Below are 19,768 nucleotides of genomic sequence, written 5' to 3' on the forward strand. Positions count from 1 at the left end.
TGATTAGACATAATCGTGACATCTGTAAAGCAACGTAAGCATGCATTTGTATTATTATAAATCAGAGACTGTAGACATGGCACAATGCATCTTTCGCGTGGGAAGAAGTCACGTGGGCGAATTTCTCCAAAGGTCGTGGGTCAAAGACGTTTTTATGTTTTCACTCTATCCATCTAATACCAATCTCTTCGTATCGTCTATACTTAAATAAAATCCAGAAGTATAATTTGAAATCTTATATAATTATCTTCGTGTTATTATTATGTATCTTTGAAAAGCCATCTATAAAATTAAATGAAAGTATTTTTAAAACGTATTGCCGTATAGAAAATGCTTTCCAAAGATAATGAAAGAAAAGGATAAAAGATAAATAAATAAATAAATAAAGAAAGAAAGAAAGAAAGAAAAAATATATATATGAAAAAAAGGAAAAAAAAAAAAAAAACGAAAAAACGATCTCATCAATTTTTATTTTGATGAAGGAATATTAATGATATAAAATGAAGAAAGATAGAGAGGAAGAAGGGACGGAAGAAGAAAGGAAAAAAAAAAAAAAAACAAAAAAAGAAAGGAAAAAAAAAAGAAACAAATAACCAGAAAAATTGTCTCATTAATTTCAACGTAGATGAAGTGTTAGTAAAATAAAAAGAAAAAAAATAATAACGAAGAAAAAAAAAATCTATTAAATCGTAGATCTCGATTGAACAAAACGAAGGTCCCCTATCTTCCCCCCCCCCCTCCGTTTTACCCTTCTTCCACCCCGTACCTCGTCCCTCGTGAGAAAGGAACATATTTTCTAGTAATTATCGTCCGGTGATGATAAAATCTAAATCGTCGAGAGTCCTCTCTCTTTTTTTCTCTCTCTCTCTCTCTCTCTCTCTCTCTCTCTCTCTCTCTCTCTCTCTCTCTCTCTCTCTCTCAAAAGGAATCATATAGTACGTGTCATACAGTGCTGGACGATCAATTTTCGAATTCATTCGAACGAAGCACAATGACAAGGCTCACGTTGAATTGAAACGTGCACGATGATTATTATTTGAATATTATTTGCTATAGTGACTGCCGACAAAACAACATACGATCGTTCGTTGTTAAAGCCTCGGTCTCCCCTTTAAATACATATTTGCCCGAGAGAAACGATATGCGGAAATCTATATGTATTTGTAATTAATTTATTGCCTTGGAAAAGACGATGTTGCTACTGCATAAAGTGAAAGCGATTTCACGCCCGGCATAGGTATACGTATTTTGTTGATGGAATAAAATACGTAGCTCGTTGAGTTTCCTTTCCTTTTTTTCTTTCTTCTCTTTTCTTTTCGTTTTTTTTTTTTTCTTTTTTTTCTTTTTTCGTTCTTATACCTCTTCGATAATATTATCTCTCTTTTTTTTTTTTTTTTTTTTTTTTTAGGAACGATAGATACAGCTATATATTTACGGACGGACAATTAATTCACAAGGGCCGATTAACTACGTCAATTAAATATACAATAAATGAACAAAATTTTAACGATCACGTTACTGAATGAATTTGTTAGATATTAATGTTGTCTGTTTAAAAATATTTAAATTAAAAAAAAGAATATATATATATATATATATATATATATATAAAATGATACACCAAAAGATCATGTCTTTCGATCGATTTACTATTTACTCTGACTATCATGTTATATCTATTATTTATATTTAATTAAAAATATATATATCACGGGAAATAATTAATCGACGATTTGAAATCGTTAATTTTATGCGCTCTGTTCAACTTTTCCAAGATATAGTTCTTATCTATTCGGTTAACGTTAGAATATTTTGGAACGTTTAATCCGTTTTGTAATATTTTCAAATTAGATCTCGAAAATTTCCTTTTCATTTTATAATGATGATAGGTCCTCTCTATTATTAGAATGATAATACCTAATATTGTACCGCCGCTAAGTACGGCCAAAATTGGTGTGACATCCCACAAACTGACAGCACTGTGACTTGTTCTCGATAAACTCGGTTGTATAATGAACGATCCTCTCAAACGATTCATTATACCGTTGTCTATGAATTTTTGCAAGCTGGAGAAAAGAAGAAAGAAATCAGAAAAAAAAAAAAGAAAAAAAGTAAAAAAAGGATTATAATATATCATTATCGATAGTAATCGTTAATAAAAGATTTCTCTTATTACCTTTATCTCCGATTACTTACTGATAATTAATTAAACCCTTAAAGGGACTACCCTTCGGCAGGGTCATTGCCAAACTATCCGATCTACCAGTTTCAATGTAATTAATCTTACAAGATAGATAAAGATTTATTGTCTTTTTCATTTCTTCGGTCGTATAAAATGCCACTTTCTCTCGGCATACCTGCGTGAAAAAAGAAAACGAAAAAAAAAAAAAAGCGAAAGATAAATATAAACTCCATTTAATAAGAATATCGTATGAACTGTATGAACGTAGTCACGAGCATGTAGTTAATCGATCATAATAGAGTAGATAATTTTTGTCTATTGACATTGTTATCCTTCTATGTAAATATATATATATATATATATATATATATATGTACCTGATCAAATCCATTGTGCAAACTGGTTGGTAATTGCTTTTTCGGCTTCATTAGTTCCATCATTTTCATAATGACCTCATCCTTCGCATTCTGCAAAATAATCATAGTGTGTATTCGGAGTACGGAGAAGTAATAATCTTCTTTTTTTTTTGTTTTTAATAGGAAAAAAAAAAAAAAAGAAAAGAACAACCGACGAAACGCAACGGAAGGAAAAAAATGAAAAAAAAAAAAAAAAAATAAAAAAAGAAAAACATTGCGCCTAATCATGAATATTATTTGGAATTATAGAAATTACCGCGAACATGTCGTAATCGGCACTGTTGCCGAAAACGATCAAGTGGTATGTGCGAGCGTTGGCGAAATCGTCGAGACTGGAAAAAGGTAAACTCTCTGTGGTCACGGTCAAGAAGCTAATTAACGAAGCCGAATAAGCAGCCGAGACTATTATAGCCGAGACGAAGATGGAGATGAAAGCCAGACGTAAAGATGGTTCAGTTGGAAATTCTGAAAGCGTATAATAATAGATTGTCTTAGAATATTTTTATATTTTTACGCTCTACACAGTACCTGCTAATCCCTGTTGACAATAAATACCCCATACGTGAATATAATTTTCAGATAAAAGAGATCCAGAAAAGGAACCCTTTGTCTTAATTAAGGTCAATAAAATGGGAGTTGTCGTTATCACTAAGATTAACATCGCCCAGATTCCAAAACTAAAAGTCTAAGAAAAGAAGAAGAAGAAAAAAAAAAAAAAGAAAAAACAAAAATATTTATATACCATAATATTATATGAAAAACAACGATTGATTGGACGAACACAATGATAATAATTATTTGGAAAATTTTTGATATATAAAGTCATCACATAGGAATTATCGTCGTTCAAATTCCAGGATTAAATGTCTAGAGAAAAAAAAAAAAGAAAAGATATATTTATATACATATTATTATGAAAAGAATCAGAACGATAGGATGAACACAAAATTTATGAAAACTATAGTGTGGAAAAAAAAAATATATATATATATATACACACATACATATACACTTATATATAATTAAATAAAAAATATCGAATGATAAGCGAGAAGTATTATTAAATCAGAGATGTATATATATATATATTGGAAAAGAATTTTCGAAGAATAAACCTTAAAATATGCGGACCACTGAATCAAAGCACCGCTCTGTTCTTTCATGTAAAGACGATTTCGTGAAAGTAAAAATGGCAATGTGAAATCTATGGCCTCGAGTCTCCGAGTTGTAACCGTGAATTCGGCAACACCTATATCGGCTATCCCGGATATCAATTGACCTATAACACCGGTCCAGGTTTCATTTTCCTTGTTCCAACTACCATAAGCATCGACGGGATCTAATATTTCGGTTGTAAAATTCATCATTTTACTTAATTCCGTAACTATTTCACCGAGTAACATATTAAGCTTATTATCTTTTGCTCCGATAAAAGAAGAATCCTATAATGAATTAAAATTTTCCTTTTTTTTTTCTTTTTCTTTTTTTTTTTTTTTTAATTAATTATTACAATAATAAATTATTGTTGCAAAATAAATTAAAGAATTAAATACGAATACCTTGACCCAACCAACACGTAAAACTGTTCCAAAAAGATCGCTTCTTCGGTTATAAAGGCTCATCTTTGTTATTACGGAAAAATCCTTTCCGGGTTTCCAAATGGCGAAATTCGACGTTATTGTATTGTTACCTTGTATCGAGTACCTTAACGTGTAAACATAATAATTAAATGTGCGAAGAAAATTCGTATTAAAAAAAAAAAAAAAAAAGAAAAGAAAAAGAAAGGAAGAAAACGAAAGGAGAAAAGATATAAAAAATAAATACAAGAAAAAAAACAAAAAGAAGAAGAAAAAAGAAAGTAACGTGACGTTATAAATAAATAAAATGTAATATGTACCATTCCTTTAATATCATTTCGTCGTAGCAAAGTATCAACATCTCGGTATCGAAGTTCAAATTGAAGATATTGCCGATAGGATTTTTGCAAAATTTTTCCAAAGTATTGTTTGCCGTTTCAACGAATAACACGAACCATATGTACAGAGAAACGTCAATTTCTTTGGTTACCTTTGAAAATTCTTCAAGATTTTCCCATGTCGATATAATTATAACGAACAATGGTCTCGATATTTGATAATATTTCATTTTTTTGAGTTCGGAGAAATTAATGCTTATTGAAAAGATTCCTTGACGAGAAATTTCACGAGACCACGCGTGTAACATAGTAGAAATCTGCAAGTCTATTGAATTACATTCTTAATCATTATATATACATATATATATATATATATATATATATGTGTGTGTGTGTGTACGTATATATTAATGGTTAATTATTAAACTCAAAACTATATATATATATATATGTATATATATATATTAATCATGCTTACTATTGGTACGACCACTATCCACGAAAAACACAGAAGATGATTCATAAGTGTCGTAAACCTTAGTAATAAGAAGAAGATAATCTTGAGTGGTCACGTTTAAACCAATTACAACGTTATTACCAAATAATATTATAATAACGAATAAAACGATATAAATTCTTGAAGACATCTTTAAATCTCATGATTTAGATTAACTGAACTATCTTATTCCATTTTGTTATTTGGATCACATTATTATTCACGTTATAAGTATTTATCACGTGATATAATTTTTGAATGTATTATTTAGAAAGTCGATCGAAGGAAGAAGGAGAAGGATATAGAGAAAATGGATAAGAAAGTGAGAAACAAATAAATAAATAAATAAATAAATAAATTGTACGAAATGAAACGAGTGGAAATTTAGAAAAACAACAACAACAACAACAACAAAAAAAAAAGGGAAAGCAAAGACGAAGATAAGTAGGAAGTGTTCTTCCTTGACAAGGTCCCGGCTTACTACGAACACGTGATTGAATCGACTGAAAGGCGATTGTCGTACTTCCACGCTCGATTTTATCTTCTTACGACTATCTCTACCTCCGAGGTATTACTGAGGGTATTACCACGGTTTTGTTCCTTGATCGTACACCTTCTACATTATGCATTACTATCGTACACGTATATACAATATGTGTGTATATATATATTATATATATAATATATATATATATATATATATATATATATATATATATATGTATGTATGTATACGCTTCTATCTCTCTTTTTCTCTTACCGTCCATGTGTATTTGCGTTTGTCGTTGCGTTTCTGTACAAATAACGTAGAGATCAACGGTTGATAAAGCTGCCGACTATCAGGAAAATTACGAGCAAGCTGTGAATTATTTCCAACGTCTGGTGATGGTTAACACTATCACATCGGGAACGTCATTCACATTGTCTCGCTACAATTACGATCGTCGTTAATGTTAACCTGACCGTGGTCGAACGCATAATAAAGACCCGTCGCGTTCGACACATATGGGAGAAAATAGGGGAGGAAAATGGTTGGTAGGGAAAAAAAAAAGAAAGAAAAAAAAAGAAAGGAAATGTGGGGAAAAAAAGGAGAGAAAAAAGGAAAAAAGGAAGGAGAGAGAGAGAGAGAGAGAGAGAGATAGAGAGAGAGAAAATTCTAATTTCTTTTTCTTGATATTCCGTACGAGAGATGAGAGATACGTGAAACTTGTCATATGTTTGAAACTTCTAACATTACCGGGCCTTTTTTTCCTTTTCGTTGTAAACACAGTGTTGTAATACATACATATTGTAAAACAATACAGGATACGTCCTTCGTTTCCTCTTCTCAAAAGTAATTGCTACTTGGATTCTCGTATTTTCTATTTAGTGGAGAGGAAGAAACAGAGCAGGGAGGAGGTCTAAGATAAGTAATTTTACAAAATGATTATTAAAATCATCACAGCCTAATGATATTGCTCCTTTATTGAATATATTTCGTATTTATTCGTGTCTGTGTGTGTACGCGTATATGTGTATGGTTATATGTGTATGCACGTAGATAAATTTAAATTTAAATTGAAAATACATATCCAATAGTAGACATTATTATTATTATTATTATTTCCGCAATAGCTTTTTTCTACATCCGTTTTTTATAACCACCAATTTGTCACGTGCAAAATATAATTTTTCTACGATAAACACGCATAGACTTAGAAAAACGCCTATTTCGAGAAACGATAATATCGGTATGATACTCCAAACTTGTACGGCATTTAAGCCTATCTTCTTTTTGCATTTTTTATTATTCGGACTGCTTTGCGATTTCAATTGTGCTATCATACCGTTTCTCATAAATTTGAATAAACTGAAACGTTAAGAAATATTTTTAAAAAATGTTTATGATAATTATTGTCGTCGTACACGTTCCTCTGATATCACGTTACACTCACTGATGATTTATCAGACTGAGAAATTGATTCTTTTTCGACCACATCAGTGATACACTATCTATATGACCAAGATTAATGTGCACGATATTGCAAGGTATTTCAGGATCTAAAACGTTTCTTACTTCGGTCGATACGTACATCGCTATATTATTCTCGTTACAAAGCTGCAAATTATTACACATTATCTATAGTTGTATATATATATATATATATATATATATATACATATATACATTATCTATATATATATATATATATATATATATATGTGTGCGCGTATGTGTGTGTGTGTATGTGTTTATTTATTTCATATATTGCAATGTAACAATTATTGTTATAATTCATATGCCTTTCTTTTTTTTTTTCTTTTTATTTCCCCTCCATCCCACCCCCCGCCCAATCATAATTACCTGAACAAATCCGTCCAGAGGTGTTGCTGGTAAACGTTCCTCGGCAATCATGAAAGACATAACTTTCTTTGCCAATGGTTGCTTGGAATTCTATAAAAATATCTTTCTAACAATGTCACCCTTTACGAATAAATATATTAAGACAAATTGTAAATAGTATATATATTATTTAGGTGCTTTTTTTATTTTTTACTATTTACTTACCAATTTTTTTCTCTTTCCTTTTTTTTTCTTTTTTCCCTTTTTTATTGTTTCAATCGATAAATATTAAAAAAAAAAAAAAAAAGAAGAAGAAATAAAAGAGTAAAGATATGCGTGCAGAATACTTTCTAAATTGTTCTAAAGTGAAATATCCGGGTTGAGATTACAAAAAAAAAAAAATAAGAAGAAGAAAAAAATGAAAAAAATGAAAAAAATGAAAAAAAAGAAAAAAAGAAAAGAAAGAGAACGTGTAAAACCAATTCTTTTTTTTTTTTTTTTTCTTTTTTTAATAGTAATACAAAATAAACACACTGCGTAAGATATTCCCATAAAAAAAAAAAAAAAAAAAGAAAAAATAACTCACGGCAAATACGTCGTATTCCAAACTGTCCTTGGCCGTTATTAATTTGTATGTACCATCCTGTATAAATTCTTCTAATGAAACGAATGGTAAACGATGTACAGCGTTCGTCAGAAAAGATATCAAAGAGGCCGAATAAGCCGATGAGACGATCAATGCCAAAAGGAACAATGAAATATATGCCAATCTGATTGATGATCTTTGAGGAAATTCTAAAAAGAAACAAAAAAAAAAAAAAAGGAAGAAAAAAAAAACGGAGAAGAAATAAAATGGGACAAAGAAGAACAAAAAAGGGGGGAAAAAAATAAGATAAAAGAAAAATTTTCAAAGTGACAATTAAATATATATACAGATATGAGATAATAAATATGTATTATATAAATATTTTCAAAATGAATTTACCAACGAGTCCCTGTTGACAAAATATTCCCCATATTTGTAAATAAGAATCCGATATCAATGACGCGTAGTTACGTTCATTCGTTGTAATTTTTATGGAGACCAATAAAATTGGCGTCGTGAAGATTAGAACGATTAAAGCTATCCAAAGTTTGTAATTGAATGCCTAAAAAAAGGAAAAAAAAAAGAAAAAACAAACAAACAAACATGAGTAAATTTAAAATGATAAAGATCATCATCATCATCATTATTATTATTATTATTATTATTATTATTATTATTATTATTATTATTATTATTATTATTATTATTAATTTAAGAATATGATAAATAATGATATAGACTTACGCGAAAATAATTAGACCATTCTATGTTCAAAACATTTGGCTCCTTGATATACAATGAGAAGGATGATAGAATGAACGGTATAGTAAAGTCAACAACGTCGAGTCTTGGACTGCTCATTGAGACATAGGACATAGAAATTTGTGCACGATTTGCTATCAATTCACCGATAGCACCGTTCCATGTGTTATATTTAGCATTCCTTCTACCATTCGATAAGGTATTATTGACAATGGCTAATGAACAATTTACCAGTCTGCTAAGCTCGATTAATATTTTACCACAGGATCCAGACAAATTACCATCGTCGTCTATATCGATGAAAGGATTGTTCTTTCATAAAAACAAAAACAAAACAAAAAAAAAGAGAAAGACATTCTTCAATTTATAATAATCAATTATCACTATAACTATATTACGTAATATTTATCATATCATTAAAATAATTAACGTTTAATTTAATAATATAATATTTACTATATTATTAGAATTAATAATGTTTGATATAATTACACAATATTTATTTTATTATTTAAACTGATAATATTTAATTATATAATATTGTTATTATATACGTATTTTTATATATATACATATGTATTTTCTTTTTTTTTTTTTTTTTTTTTTTTTTTTGAAGTAATATTTACTTACCATTACAAATATGGCTGGTAAAACTAAACCCTCTAAACTGTTTCTCCTCTCGTATAAACTGAGCTTAGTTAAAAACGTCAATTTTTCATTAGGTTCCCATTTAGCCAATTCAAATACCTTAGTTTGATTCGCCCTCAGTGAATACCACTCCCGCATAATTTTATCCTTAGGACAAGATACCAGCATCTCCGTATTGAAGAGTAGATTGAAGGGATTACCTTTTGGTATTGGACAATAATCGTTCTGATTATATCCAGGCAAAAATATGACGTACCAATAACCAAATGACATGTCAATGTTTCTGGTATTATTTGAAAATGTTTTTATCGATTCCTCGTCAGTAAGAAATACAACGAATAATGGTCGTATTATACGATTCTCGTAATAGGTGGTATCTCGAATATTCGATATTTTTATGCCGATTGACATGAAACCATTACGAGATAATTCGCAAATCCAACGATGAATAACACTGCTAAATTTCATATCTAAAATTAATAATAAAAATAATATTAATTAAATCTATAACGAAGTTATCATTTCGAATTACAATTTTATTACAAATTACAAAGATTTAATAGACAAAAGTGTACGAATTAATCATAGGAACGAAATGTTTACACGAGTTTTATTATATTTTATTAAGTTCAATTCATCCCTCTTTTTTTTTCTTTTTCTTTTTCGTTCCCCCTTCCCTCTCCCCCCGCCCCTTTCTTTATAATAATTTAACGATCTGTCGTTTAAATTATCTTTTATGAAATAATTTAATGATCCTTTCACAATCGACGAGATTCATTCGATTTATAAGATAATTGATTAACGTTAATAATACATCTCGTAGATTTTTCTATAGAATAATTTCTAATGGTGTATAGATTAATAAGATTTTCGTTAATTGTTTTTTTTTTTTTTTTATTTTTTTTTCACATTAGATAAATTCGATCGATAATACGTACCTTTTGACGTACCTGCGTGCAGGAGAAAAACGCTGTAGGTTTTGTAAAATTTAGAGATATCGATTATTTGAGATATATAGTTTATCTTGTTATCGAAACTATTTCCTTTCCTTAGAATAACGATTACGAGCACGACGATAAGAAGATTTCTTAACAATAATGACATTGTCTTCTTTTTATTTTTTTCTTTATTACTATTCGCAAATAGAAACGTATGGAGGAAAATAAAAAAGAAAAGAAAAGAAAAGAAAATGAAATTTTACAATTTTCACGAAATTTGTTCGATGAATGATATGACGATTGATCGTTGATTAATCCTCGATGATATAATTGAATAAATTGATAGATATACAATCGTAAATATTATTATGGATATTCGATAAAAGAATTTTAATTGATCAAACAAAACGTATTCAGGATTGAGCAAGAACGAACAACGAGTGACTAAGTTTCGAACGTCGAGTCTGAGCAATTTTACCTTCAATGCAATATAGTATCAACTATGCACAGACTCGGATGCATTCAAATAAAAATTCGATTAGATCTTAAAACATTTTTCAACGTACTGCTAGCGTTTATTGCGCTTGCATTTATCAAAAAAAGAAAGAAAGAAAGAAAAAAAAAACAAAACAAAAGAGAAAGAAAAAAGGTGCAGAAAAAAATGAGAACCTCGTTGATAATAATTAAAAAGACGATCGAATAAAATAAAAGAAATAAGCGGTTAAATGTTAAGTTCGTCGTAAGAGAATCATGGAATGAATGAAAGAAAGAAAGAAAGAAAAAAGAAAAAAAAAAAAGAAAAAAGGAAAAGGAAAACGAGCGAAAAATCAGAAGCCTTTTTTCTTTTTTTTTCCTTTTTTTTTTAATGACATCCATCCCTATTACAACGTCGATCATATAGAAAATGCAGTTCAATTTACAAATTGCATGCGCACATGTACTAATATTCCATTAGATGATTGCGAGTGATAAGGAGAATATAGCTCTTTACCTTTTACGAGGGAATTTTGAAAGTAAATGTATTTCATGTATTTCACATTACATTTATACTGTATATACTGGATGTGCCAATAACTATTGTCACGTATGTGACATAATTTATATATCTATAAATTTATATATCTAAAAAATTATTTCCATTAAAAAGAAATAATATATTTATATTTATCCGAAGAATTTTTTTTATTAACACTGAAAGATTTATCATTAAAATTATTTTATTAATGTAAAAAAATGTGACATATAATAATTTAGTTTATATGGCAATAGCTTGATCGACTCACCCAGTATATTGAGAATTTTTTATCCTTGATATTCTAATGACATACATTCATGTCACTTTAGATTTTTCCCTTAGAAATGATTATAAATATTTAGATTAAAAGATCGTTGCGAAGTAAACATATTTCTCTCATTTACCTATCGACTTTAATCATAAACATTAGGTAAATGTCATTTTGTATTGTAAGTAAGAATATATATATCGATGAAAACACTCGATTGATTATCATCCTTGGTAAGTGTAAAACGTTATTTAATAAATTTTCTTCTTAAACGTATTATATTTTTCTATGAATGTTTTAAAAGGATTAAAATAAAGTAAATATCAAATTGACAAAGAAATAAAATGTCGAAATTTTTGATACTTCATATGATAAATAAATGATACTGATAATTTTTTTTTCTTCTTCTTTTTTTTTTTTTTTTTTTTTTTTTTTTATTAAAAACTTTTAGAATTTTTAAACTGTAAGTAAAAAAAAAAAATATAAATAAATAAAATGATATACATTCTTTAATCATCGATTTAATTTAAAATATGAAATATAAATTTTATATATTAAATTTTAATTTAAACAAAATATTTGTATTGAAATAAATTAAGTGTTTCTTCTTTTTTCTTTTTTTTTTTTTTTTTTTTTTTTTTTTTTTCTTAATATTGAAAAATTCCAACATTACTTGTCGACCATCGTGCATGTTACAAATTGTAAATTGTCTTTCCAACGTAATCACGAAATAAAATTATCTTTGCGATAATTCAATCGATTAAATCTTCTTAAATTTTCATCGATCCTTTTCTCAATACGAATGTGTTTTTTTTCGTAAAAAGAAAAATATACCTTTTGAAACAATAACTCTATAATTAATATACAAATACTTATCGCAAGACCGATCTTCAAAAGATCAATAATAGGATAAATAGATCGAAAGGAAATGCTCTTGTACGTTGACCCGTCGTACTTCATCATCTTCATGTTTTTAGTTTTGAGACGATTGATGACACCATTGTAAAAAAGCTGATTCATACTGTTAAATAAAAAATACATATATAAGCGATAAATAAAAACAAAAACAAAACAAAAAAAGAAACATTAAAGAAAAATACAACATAAAGATAAATGTGTTTGTATGAAAATTAAAATCTTCGTAGATTAATGTTATATTAAATTGATAAAAATTCTATTACTCACTGATGATTTATCAAGTCGGTAAATGGATTGTTTTTCGTCAATATCATTGCCAGTGTAATTATTTGTCCGCTATTTATACTGACTATGTTGCATAAAGAATGATTGTGAAATGATAATTGTACTTCGACGCTTGTCAAAAATGTGACTCTACGTTCGTTGCAAACCTAGAATGGATATGCAATTAGTATTAAAAAAAATTTTGAATAATTCATCGATAAAAAATTTTTTTAAATCAAATTAATTTCAAGAAACAAGTATAGACATTTATATCGTTAGAATTTATTTATCATAGATATTAATTTAGACGTGGATGAAATGTTTTACGATCATTCTGAAAAGATTTCAAAAGAAGAATAAAATTTATGCGTTTCAATCGATTAAATTCGTTTAAGTAATTAATTTCTTTTTTCTTTTTCTTTCTTTCCTTTTCTATAGAATTAGAAAATAATAAGATCCGAGCTTTCGATTAATTAAATCTTATGATAAATATAATATTGTTATGGGATTAGAAGGATACATATATCTACCTGTGAAATCCCTTCCAAAGCTGTGTTCGGTAATTTCTCTTCCTTTCTCATAATCTTCATAATCCTTTTTGATAATGAATCATTGCCATACTATATAAATAAATATCTAACGTATAAGTAATCTTTATCAATGTAATTTTACATAAATGTATTATTACATTTCGTTCAATTGTACTTACGGCAAACATATCGTAATCGGCTCCACCTTTATAAACGATGACCTGATAAGTACCATCATTGACGAGTTCTTCGAGTGATCGGAATGGTAAAATACGAACGCTATTCGTTAAAAATGATACCAATGTTCCGGAATAAGCAGCGAACACGATAAAGGCAGAAAGGAAGGTCGAAAAGTATGCCAATCTTAATGAAAGTCGATAAGGGAATGCTAAAAAGAAGAAAAAAAAAAGGAAAGGAATAAAATTTCATTCTTATTCGTTCATTAATATTTCTAATGTCGCGTGAACCACGTGCCAGTCTAATAGCGAACGAATGAATTAACACTTTCGTCGATTATGAATATATTATTGTCGTGAAAAATTTAATAAAATATTAATGTGTCCGGTGAAACGTTAATATTCAAACGTGATAGGATTAAAATCTATTCGATTCGATTTGATTTATCAATCATAATGATAGTAATAAGCTATTAAAAAATTAGAATGTCTATTAATACCCGAATAATCGATCGATGCTGTTCAATTGATGTTTTTGATAAATCTCGTGAATAAAAAAAAAAGAAAAAAAAATTAAAAATTCCCACGCGTCGACATTTCACACGCTTTTTTGTTCTCCCATTTGACAAGTGTGAAAAGAAGAAAGAAAAAAAAAAAAAAAAAGAAAAGGAAAAGAAAAAACTAAATCGACAGCCGTGATTCGCGCCACTTTGTTACACGTCATCGTGATTAATTAACGTCACATAATTTATATATATTTTTTTAATTGTCCAATGAATGTTACCAGCGAGACCCTGTTGACAAAAGATACCCCAAAATTGAAGATAATTTTCTAAAATCATTGAAATGACCTGATGCGTTCCTCGTTTTGGATTCTCGGTCATTTTTAAAATACTCACGAGTGACGGTGCTGTCGATATTATTACAATAATAAATATCCAAATCTTCAAATCGAATACCTTGAAGGATACAATTAATTTTATATATATGATTATGTATTTAATTGGATATATTTTTTTTGTTTGTTTCTTTAACAATTCCATTTACCTTACTATATTTACGTTACTTACTTTAAAATGACCGGTCCATTTGGTACCATAAAGTAATGGATCCTTAATATAAAAATGCAAGGGACTAATTATGATCGGTGCAATATAATCAACTACATTGAGCCTGCTATTTGTCAATGAGAATTCTGAAATTGATATATCGGCACGTCCAGACGCTATCTCACCGACTGCACCAGTCCAAATTTTTTTTTTTTCGTCCCATCTACCATACTCCTTAACGAATTTAACGATATTCAAAGTAAAATTTGCCGTTTCACTGAGCTCGCTTAATACATCTCCGAATAATCCGCTTAAGGTTCCATTTTTCTCTACTTCGATATACGGACTATCCTGTATATAATTAAAAAAAAAAAAAAAAAAAAAAAGAAAAAGAAAAATTAAATCTGCATAAATATATATATGTATACATTTTTTTTTTTTTTTTTTTTTTTTTTTTAATCTTTATATATTACAATGGCTTAAATCATTTGAAATAAAGATATACCGATCGTTATATAAAATTTATCTACAAAGAGATAAAACTACATTGTATTACTATCGTAACGAATTGATAATGCGTCTCAATTATTGCAACTCAATTTGCATGCTAATCAAAATAATAATCATCATTGTTTTTCTCACCTCGACAACAACGGTCTTAAGGGACAATCCGTTCATATTCTTTCTTCTGTAGTTTAACGACAAGTTCGTTAAAAAATTGAAGGTACCGTCAGATTTCAATATAGCCAAATCTAACGTCTCAGTTTGATTCTCTCTCAATGAGTACCATTCTCGTGTAATATTGTCGTAAGGACATGTCACTAACATTTCGGTATTGAAACGAACATTGAACAAATTTCTTGACTTTTCGTGACAATAATTCTGACGATAATTTCCAGGCAAGAATATAACGTACCAAACCGGAAATGACATATTGAATATACTAGAAGCATTAGAAAATTCTTCGACCGATTGATCGTCGAACAATATTACCACGTACAATGGCCTTGTGATTTTGTATCGATAGAAAGACGTTTTTGGCATATTCGATATGTGTAATCCAATAAATGGAATTTTTTCGTGTGAAAATAAACGTGCCCAATTATGTATTATCTTACTGAATCTTAAATCTATTAAAAAAAGATCTATCGATAAATAAAAAAGTGTTATAAAATATGAATTATTTCATGGAACATTACCTCCAATATAAGCTGTCGTGTATAAGAGAAATATCGAAGATGTCTTATAAAAACGACATACATCGTTTATATAAGAAATATAACCTTCCAATAGAAATCCATTCGGTGAGTGTATTATTGAATTGAGAAAACATACGATATACGATACGATCAAGGATAAATATATTAACGTAATAAGAAACAATTTTGACATTGTATAACTTTACTACGTTCGACAACACTACCTTACGATGTAGTAAATAAACTGTATTTCTAGTATGGTTTAAATAGGTAGACTGTTAGAATGGTTAGGTTTATAGTCCATGGATTAAATAGAAAAACTGTATTAATAAATAATTTTATCAAGATTATTTCGATACGTTTAACCTTCGAAGAAAGAATATCTGAATTCTCATAAATTTACATGCACGTTGATATACACCGATATTAATCATGGGAAATTTGACGCGCCGTAGCGATCTGAACTCGGACATTATTCTAGATAGAAAAATATGTTTATTGAAAAACTCGAGGAAAAGCGATTAAATTATATCGCTAGATCGTGCGACGTCATAAATAAAAAAAATGACGATCGTAATTTTCTTTCTCTTTCTCTCTCTCTCTCTCTCTCTCTCTCTCTCTCTTTTTTTTCTTCTTCTTTATTTCGCTTTTTTTTATTCTCTTTCCTTTCCTTATTTTTCCTTTTTTTCTTTCAATTACGAAATACACACACACCACATATCGTGCTACGTCTAAACGAGAAAAAGATTGATACGATTTGAAAAGGAATTAAAATGTTTCGTATGTACATTCGACGAGTGTGATAAAGAAAAAAAAAAAAAAGAAAAAAAAAAAAAAAAGAAGGAAGGAAGAAAGAAAAAAGAAGAAAAGAAAAAAAAAGTGCTATACTTGCGATCAGACCATATAACACCGTAGAGAAAAAAATTCTATTTTAATTTAAAATCTTACTTATAAATAATGCAAAAGTTTAGATATTAATACACCTGTTATATTATATTTCAATAGAATAATAACATTAAATATATATATATATATATATATATATATATATATATATATATATGTGTATCAGAATTGTGATTAGCGAATTCTTTTTCTTGTATATCATTTAAAAACATTTTTACATAATAAAATACAAATGATTTAATCGATGGAATACGATCAATGTTAAAATAGATCTAATTTTTCATTTTTTTACGAGACAAAAAAATACTTTTCTATGATCAGAATAAAAATACTCGATATGACACCAATTACGATGAAGAGAATAAGGGATATTACGCTTTTAATCTCAATCGATTGATTCTCGATTATATCATTGGATTTCATTTTGGATGTTAAGTTTTTCATACGATTATTCATACCTCTGTTGATAAATTTCAATAAGCTAGAAATAAAAAATTCCTGATTAAACGTACGATGAATGAACATTAAGATAATAATTATTATTAGACGTATGTTCGCTTACTGAAAATTGATTACGTCGGTAAACGGGTTGTTCTTAGATAAAATCATTGCTGATTTTTGTATACGTCCAGTTTCAATACCAATGACATCGCATGGTATTTTAGAAACTATAACATCCTTTAATACGTCAGCCAAGTATAAAGCCAGTTTAGGATTATTACAAACCTATAATATTAAAACGAGCAGTATTAATTATGAAAATAATAAAAATGTCAAACGATGAAAAAAATGTTTTCTTTTTTTTTTTATAAAAATTCATCGTACCTGTATAAATCCATCAACAACATGTATCGACAATTTTTCTTCGTCCAACATTAACTTCATCATTTTCTTTTCAAGCGGATCACTAGAATTCTATAAATAAATATTTTTCATCATAGGAACAACGTTAATAATACGTATTCTACTTACTAATAACATATCATATTCAGCTGTATCGCGAAGTACGGAAAGTTGATAAGTACCGTCTTCAACGAAGCTCTCTAATGAATTAAATGGTAATTTGTAGATGCCGGTTGTTAAAAAGCTCGTCAATGATGCAGAATATGCGGCCAATAAGACCACACCCAAAAGGAATATAGAGAAGTAAGCTATTCTTAATGAAAATCTATCAGGAATATCTAAATCAAAGGTATACTTTTTATAAATATAATTGTTAATATAAAAATTGTGAATAATTGAAAAAAAAGAAAAATGAAGAAATATGTCGAATAATACCTGACAGTCCTTGCTGACAAAATATACCCCAAACTTCCAGAAAATTGTCGGATAATAATTGTCCTATTTTATGATTATTTTTATCCTTTATTTTGAGAAAAATCAATAAAATCGTTGCAACGATTAATAAAGCAAACAAAGCTAACCAAATAGATCGTGAAAAAGTCTAAGATAAAAATTAATTTTAAGTTAATTAACGTAAGAAAAAGGAGAAATAGAATAATAATTTGAAGGAATGATGATTTTTTAATCGACGGAATGTTATTGATCGTACTTGAAAATAAGATGACCATTTAAACGCAAATATTTTTGGTTCCTTTATATAGAGAAAGTATTTGGAATTGACAAGAGGATACGTGAAGTCAATGACATTCGATCTGGCATTTGTCATTGTAAATGATGAAAAACAAATGTCCGCACGTCCAGAATATAATTCACCGATTGCACCGGTCCAAGTGTTTTCTATTGGATCCCATTTTCCATAAGTTTCTACCATGGAAACAATTTTAAAACTAAAATTTAAACTACTAGAAACTTCTCTTAACATTCTACCCAATAAACCGTCTAATTTGCCAGCCTCGTTTATATATATTGTCGGTGATGACTAAAGAAAAATAATGAAATAACAATGACGAATCATTTAGAATATATAATAAAATATATAATACATTTAAAAGATAAATATTTTACCTTAACTAAAACGGCTTTCATAATGTAACCCTGTAAATTATGTCTTCTCTCGTAAAGAGAATTTGATGTGATATTAGTTATTCCTTTTTCGATATTCCAGTATCCTAAATCATCGATCTCGGTTCGATTACAATCGATATCGATCGAATACCATTCTCTTAGAATATTTTCGTCACCGCAACGGACCAACATTTCCGTGTTGAATTTCAAATGAAATATATTACCTGGTGGATTATGACAATAATCGTGATTATGTCCCTTGTAAATGAATAAAACTAGCCATACAGCAAAGGACATGTCGAAGGTACTGGTCGCTAAGGAGAACTCATTAATGTCATTGTCATTAGATATAATTGCTATATAATGAGGTCGTACGATTTGATTTACGTAATACGATGATTTGTTTATCATTTCCGAAAAATAAAAACTCGTCGTTGTAAAACCCTCTCGTGAAAGTGCACGCGTCCATTTGACCATTGTCGTTTTCATTTCCATTTCTGATATAAAAGAAGAAGAAGAAGAAGAAAAGAAAAAAGAAAAACAAAGAAAATGAACGTAGTAACGATGAAGAAATGTAATCAAGTGTAATTGTAATTAAATATAATTTTCGTACCTTTTGTCGAATGAGCGTATAAAAAAATAATCGACTTCGTTTGATATAATTTGCAAATGTCGATGATAAAATTACAATGTTCGTCGCTGATAGAAAGAAATTCGTATGAATTTGCGATTCTAGGAAGAAGAAAAAATAAAGCCAGTATTTTCAATTGCACGACGAAAATCATTTCTTTTTCTGTTTCTTTTTTTTTTTCTTCTTTTTTTTTTGTTTCTAAATATATCGATCGATAGGCGTATTAATAAAATTTTACGAATTGTACGTTTTAAAGTAATATGTTAGAAAATTTTTCACCTGGCGACGATAGAATATCGCAAGAGACTAAATTTTTCAATTAATACGAGTGACACATTGCCACTTGGCATATCGCGCTTTATATGTATGTGTGTGCGTATATATATAAATACAGGTTTATATACTTTCAAAGAAAATAATTTTATACGTGCTGTCACTGGAATAACATCCATCGGTTAATGAAATTCATTTCAATTGTCCCTTTCCCTGAATTTTTTTTTTGTCGAGGTGTGTGTGTGTGTGTGTGCGCGTATGTGTGTGTCTGTATGTATGTATTCATGTATATACATACATGCTCG

General features: G+C 28.6%; 3 protein-coding genes across 4 annotated transcripts; all 3 read right to left on the minus strand.

Annotated features, from left to right (window-relative positions):
- Positions 1–1,663: 1,663 nt before the first annotated feature.
- Positions 1,664–5,281, minus strand: LOC124949222 (glutamate receptor 3-like). 2 transcript variants are annotated; one of them, XM_047493966.1, is made up of 9 exons: positions 4,992–5,281; positions 4,496–4,838; positions 4,158–4,302; positions 3,714–4,040; positions 3,127–3,283; positions 2,855–3,063; positions 2,560–2,649; positions 2,197–2,357; positions 1,664–2,066 (listed from the first exon to the last, which is right to left on the minus strand). In XM_047493966.1, exons 1-9 carry the CDS (start codon positions 5,158–5,160, stop codon positions 1,709–1,711), a joined length of 1,959 nt encoding a protein of 652 aa, XP_047349922.1. In that variant the 5' UTR covers positions 5,161–5,281; the 3' UTR covers positions 1,664–1,708. The 2 variants fall into 2 exon arrangements, with proteins under 2 accessions (XP_047349922.1, XP_047349923.1); XM_047493967.1 differs by lacking the exon at positions 3,714–4,040.
- A 6,969-nt stretch (positions 5,282–12,250) lies between these two features.
- LOC124949381 (glutamate receptor ionotropic, delta-2-like) lies at positions 12,251–16,158 on the minus strand. The gene is made up of 9 exons (XM_047494374.1): positions 16,089–16,158; positions 15,686–15,697; positions 15,129–15,631; positions 14,508–14,837; positions 14,222–14,396; positions 13,441–13,649; positions 13,262–13,351; positions 12,735–12,898; positions 12,251–12,570 (listed from the first exon to the last, which is right to left on the minus strand). Exons 1-9 carry the CDS (start codon positions 16,156–16,158, stop codon positions 12,273–12,275), a joined length of 1,851 nt encoding a protein of 616 aa, XP_047350330.1. The 3' UTR covers positions 12,251–12,272.
- Positions 16,159–16,879: 721 nt separating this feature from the next.
- Positions 16,880–19,054, minus strand: LOC124949382 (glutamate receptor 1-like). The gene is made up of 7 exons (XM_047494375.1): positions 18,560–19,054; positions 18,144–18,473; positions 17,870–17,954; positions 17,564–17,772; positions 17,417–17,506; positions 17,154–17,317; positions 16,880–17,072 (listed from the first exon to the last, which is right to left on the minus strand). The coding sequence occupies exons 1-7, from the start codon at positions 19,052–19,054 to the stop codon at positions 16,880–16,882; spliced, it is 1,566 nt and encodes a 521-aa protein (XP_047350331.1).
- Positions 19,055–19,768: the final 714 nt, after the last annotated feature.

Source organism: Vespa velutina, chromosome 5 (assembly GCF_912470025.1).
Source record: "Vespa velutina chromosome 5, iVesVel2.1, whole genome shotgun sequence".
Classification (NCBI taxonomy): domain Eukaryota; kingdom Metazoa; phylum Arthropoda; class Insecta; order Hymenoptera; family Vespidae; genus Vespa; species Vespa velutina.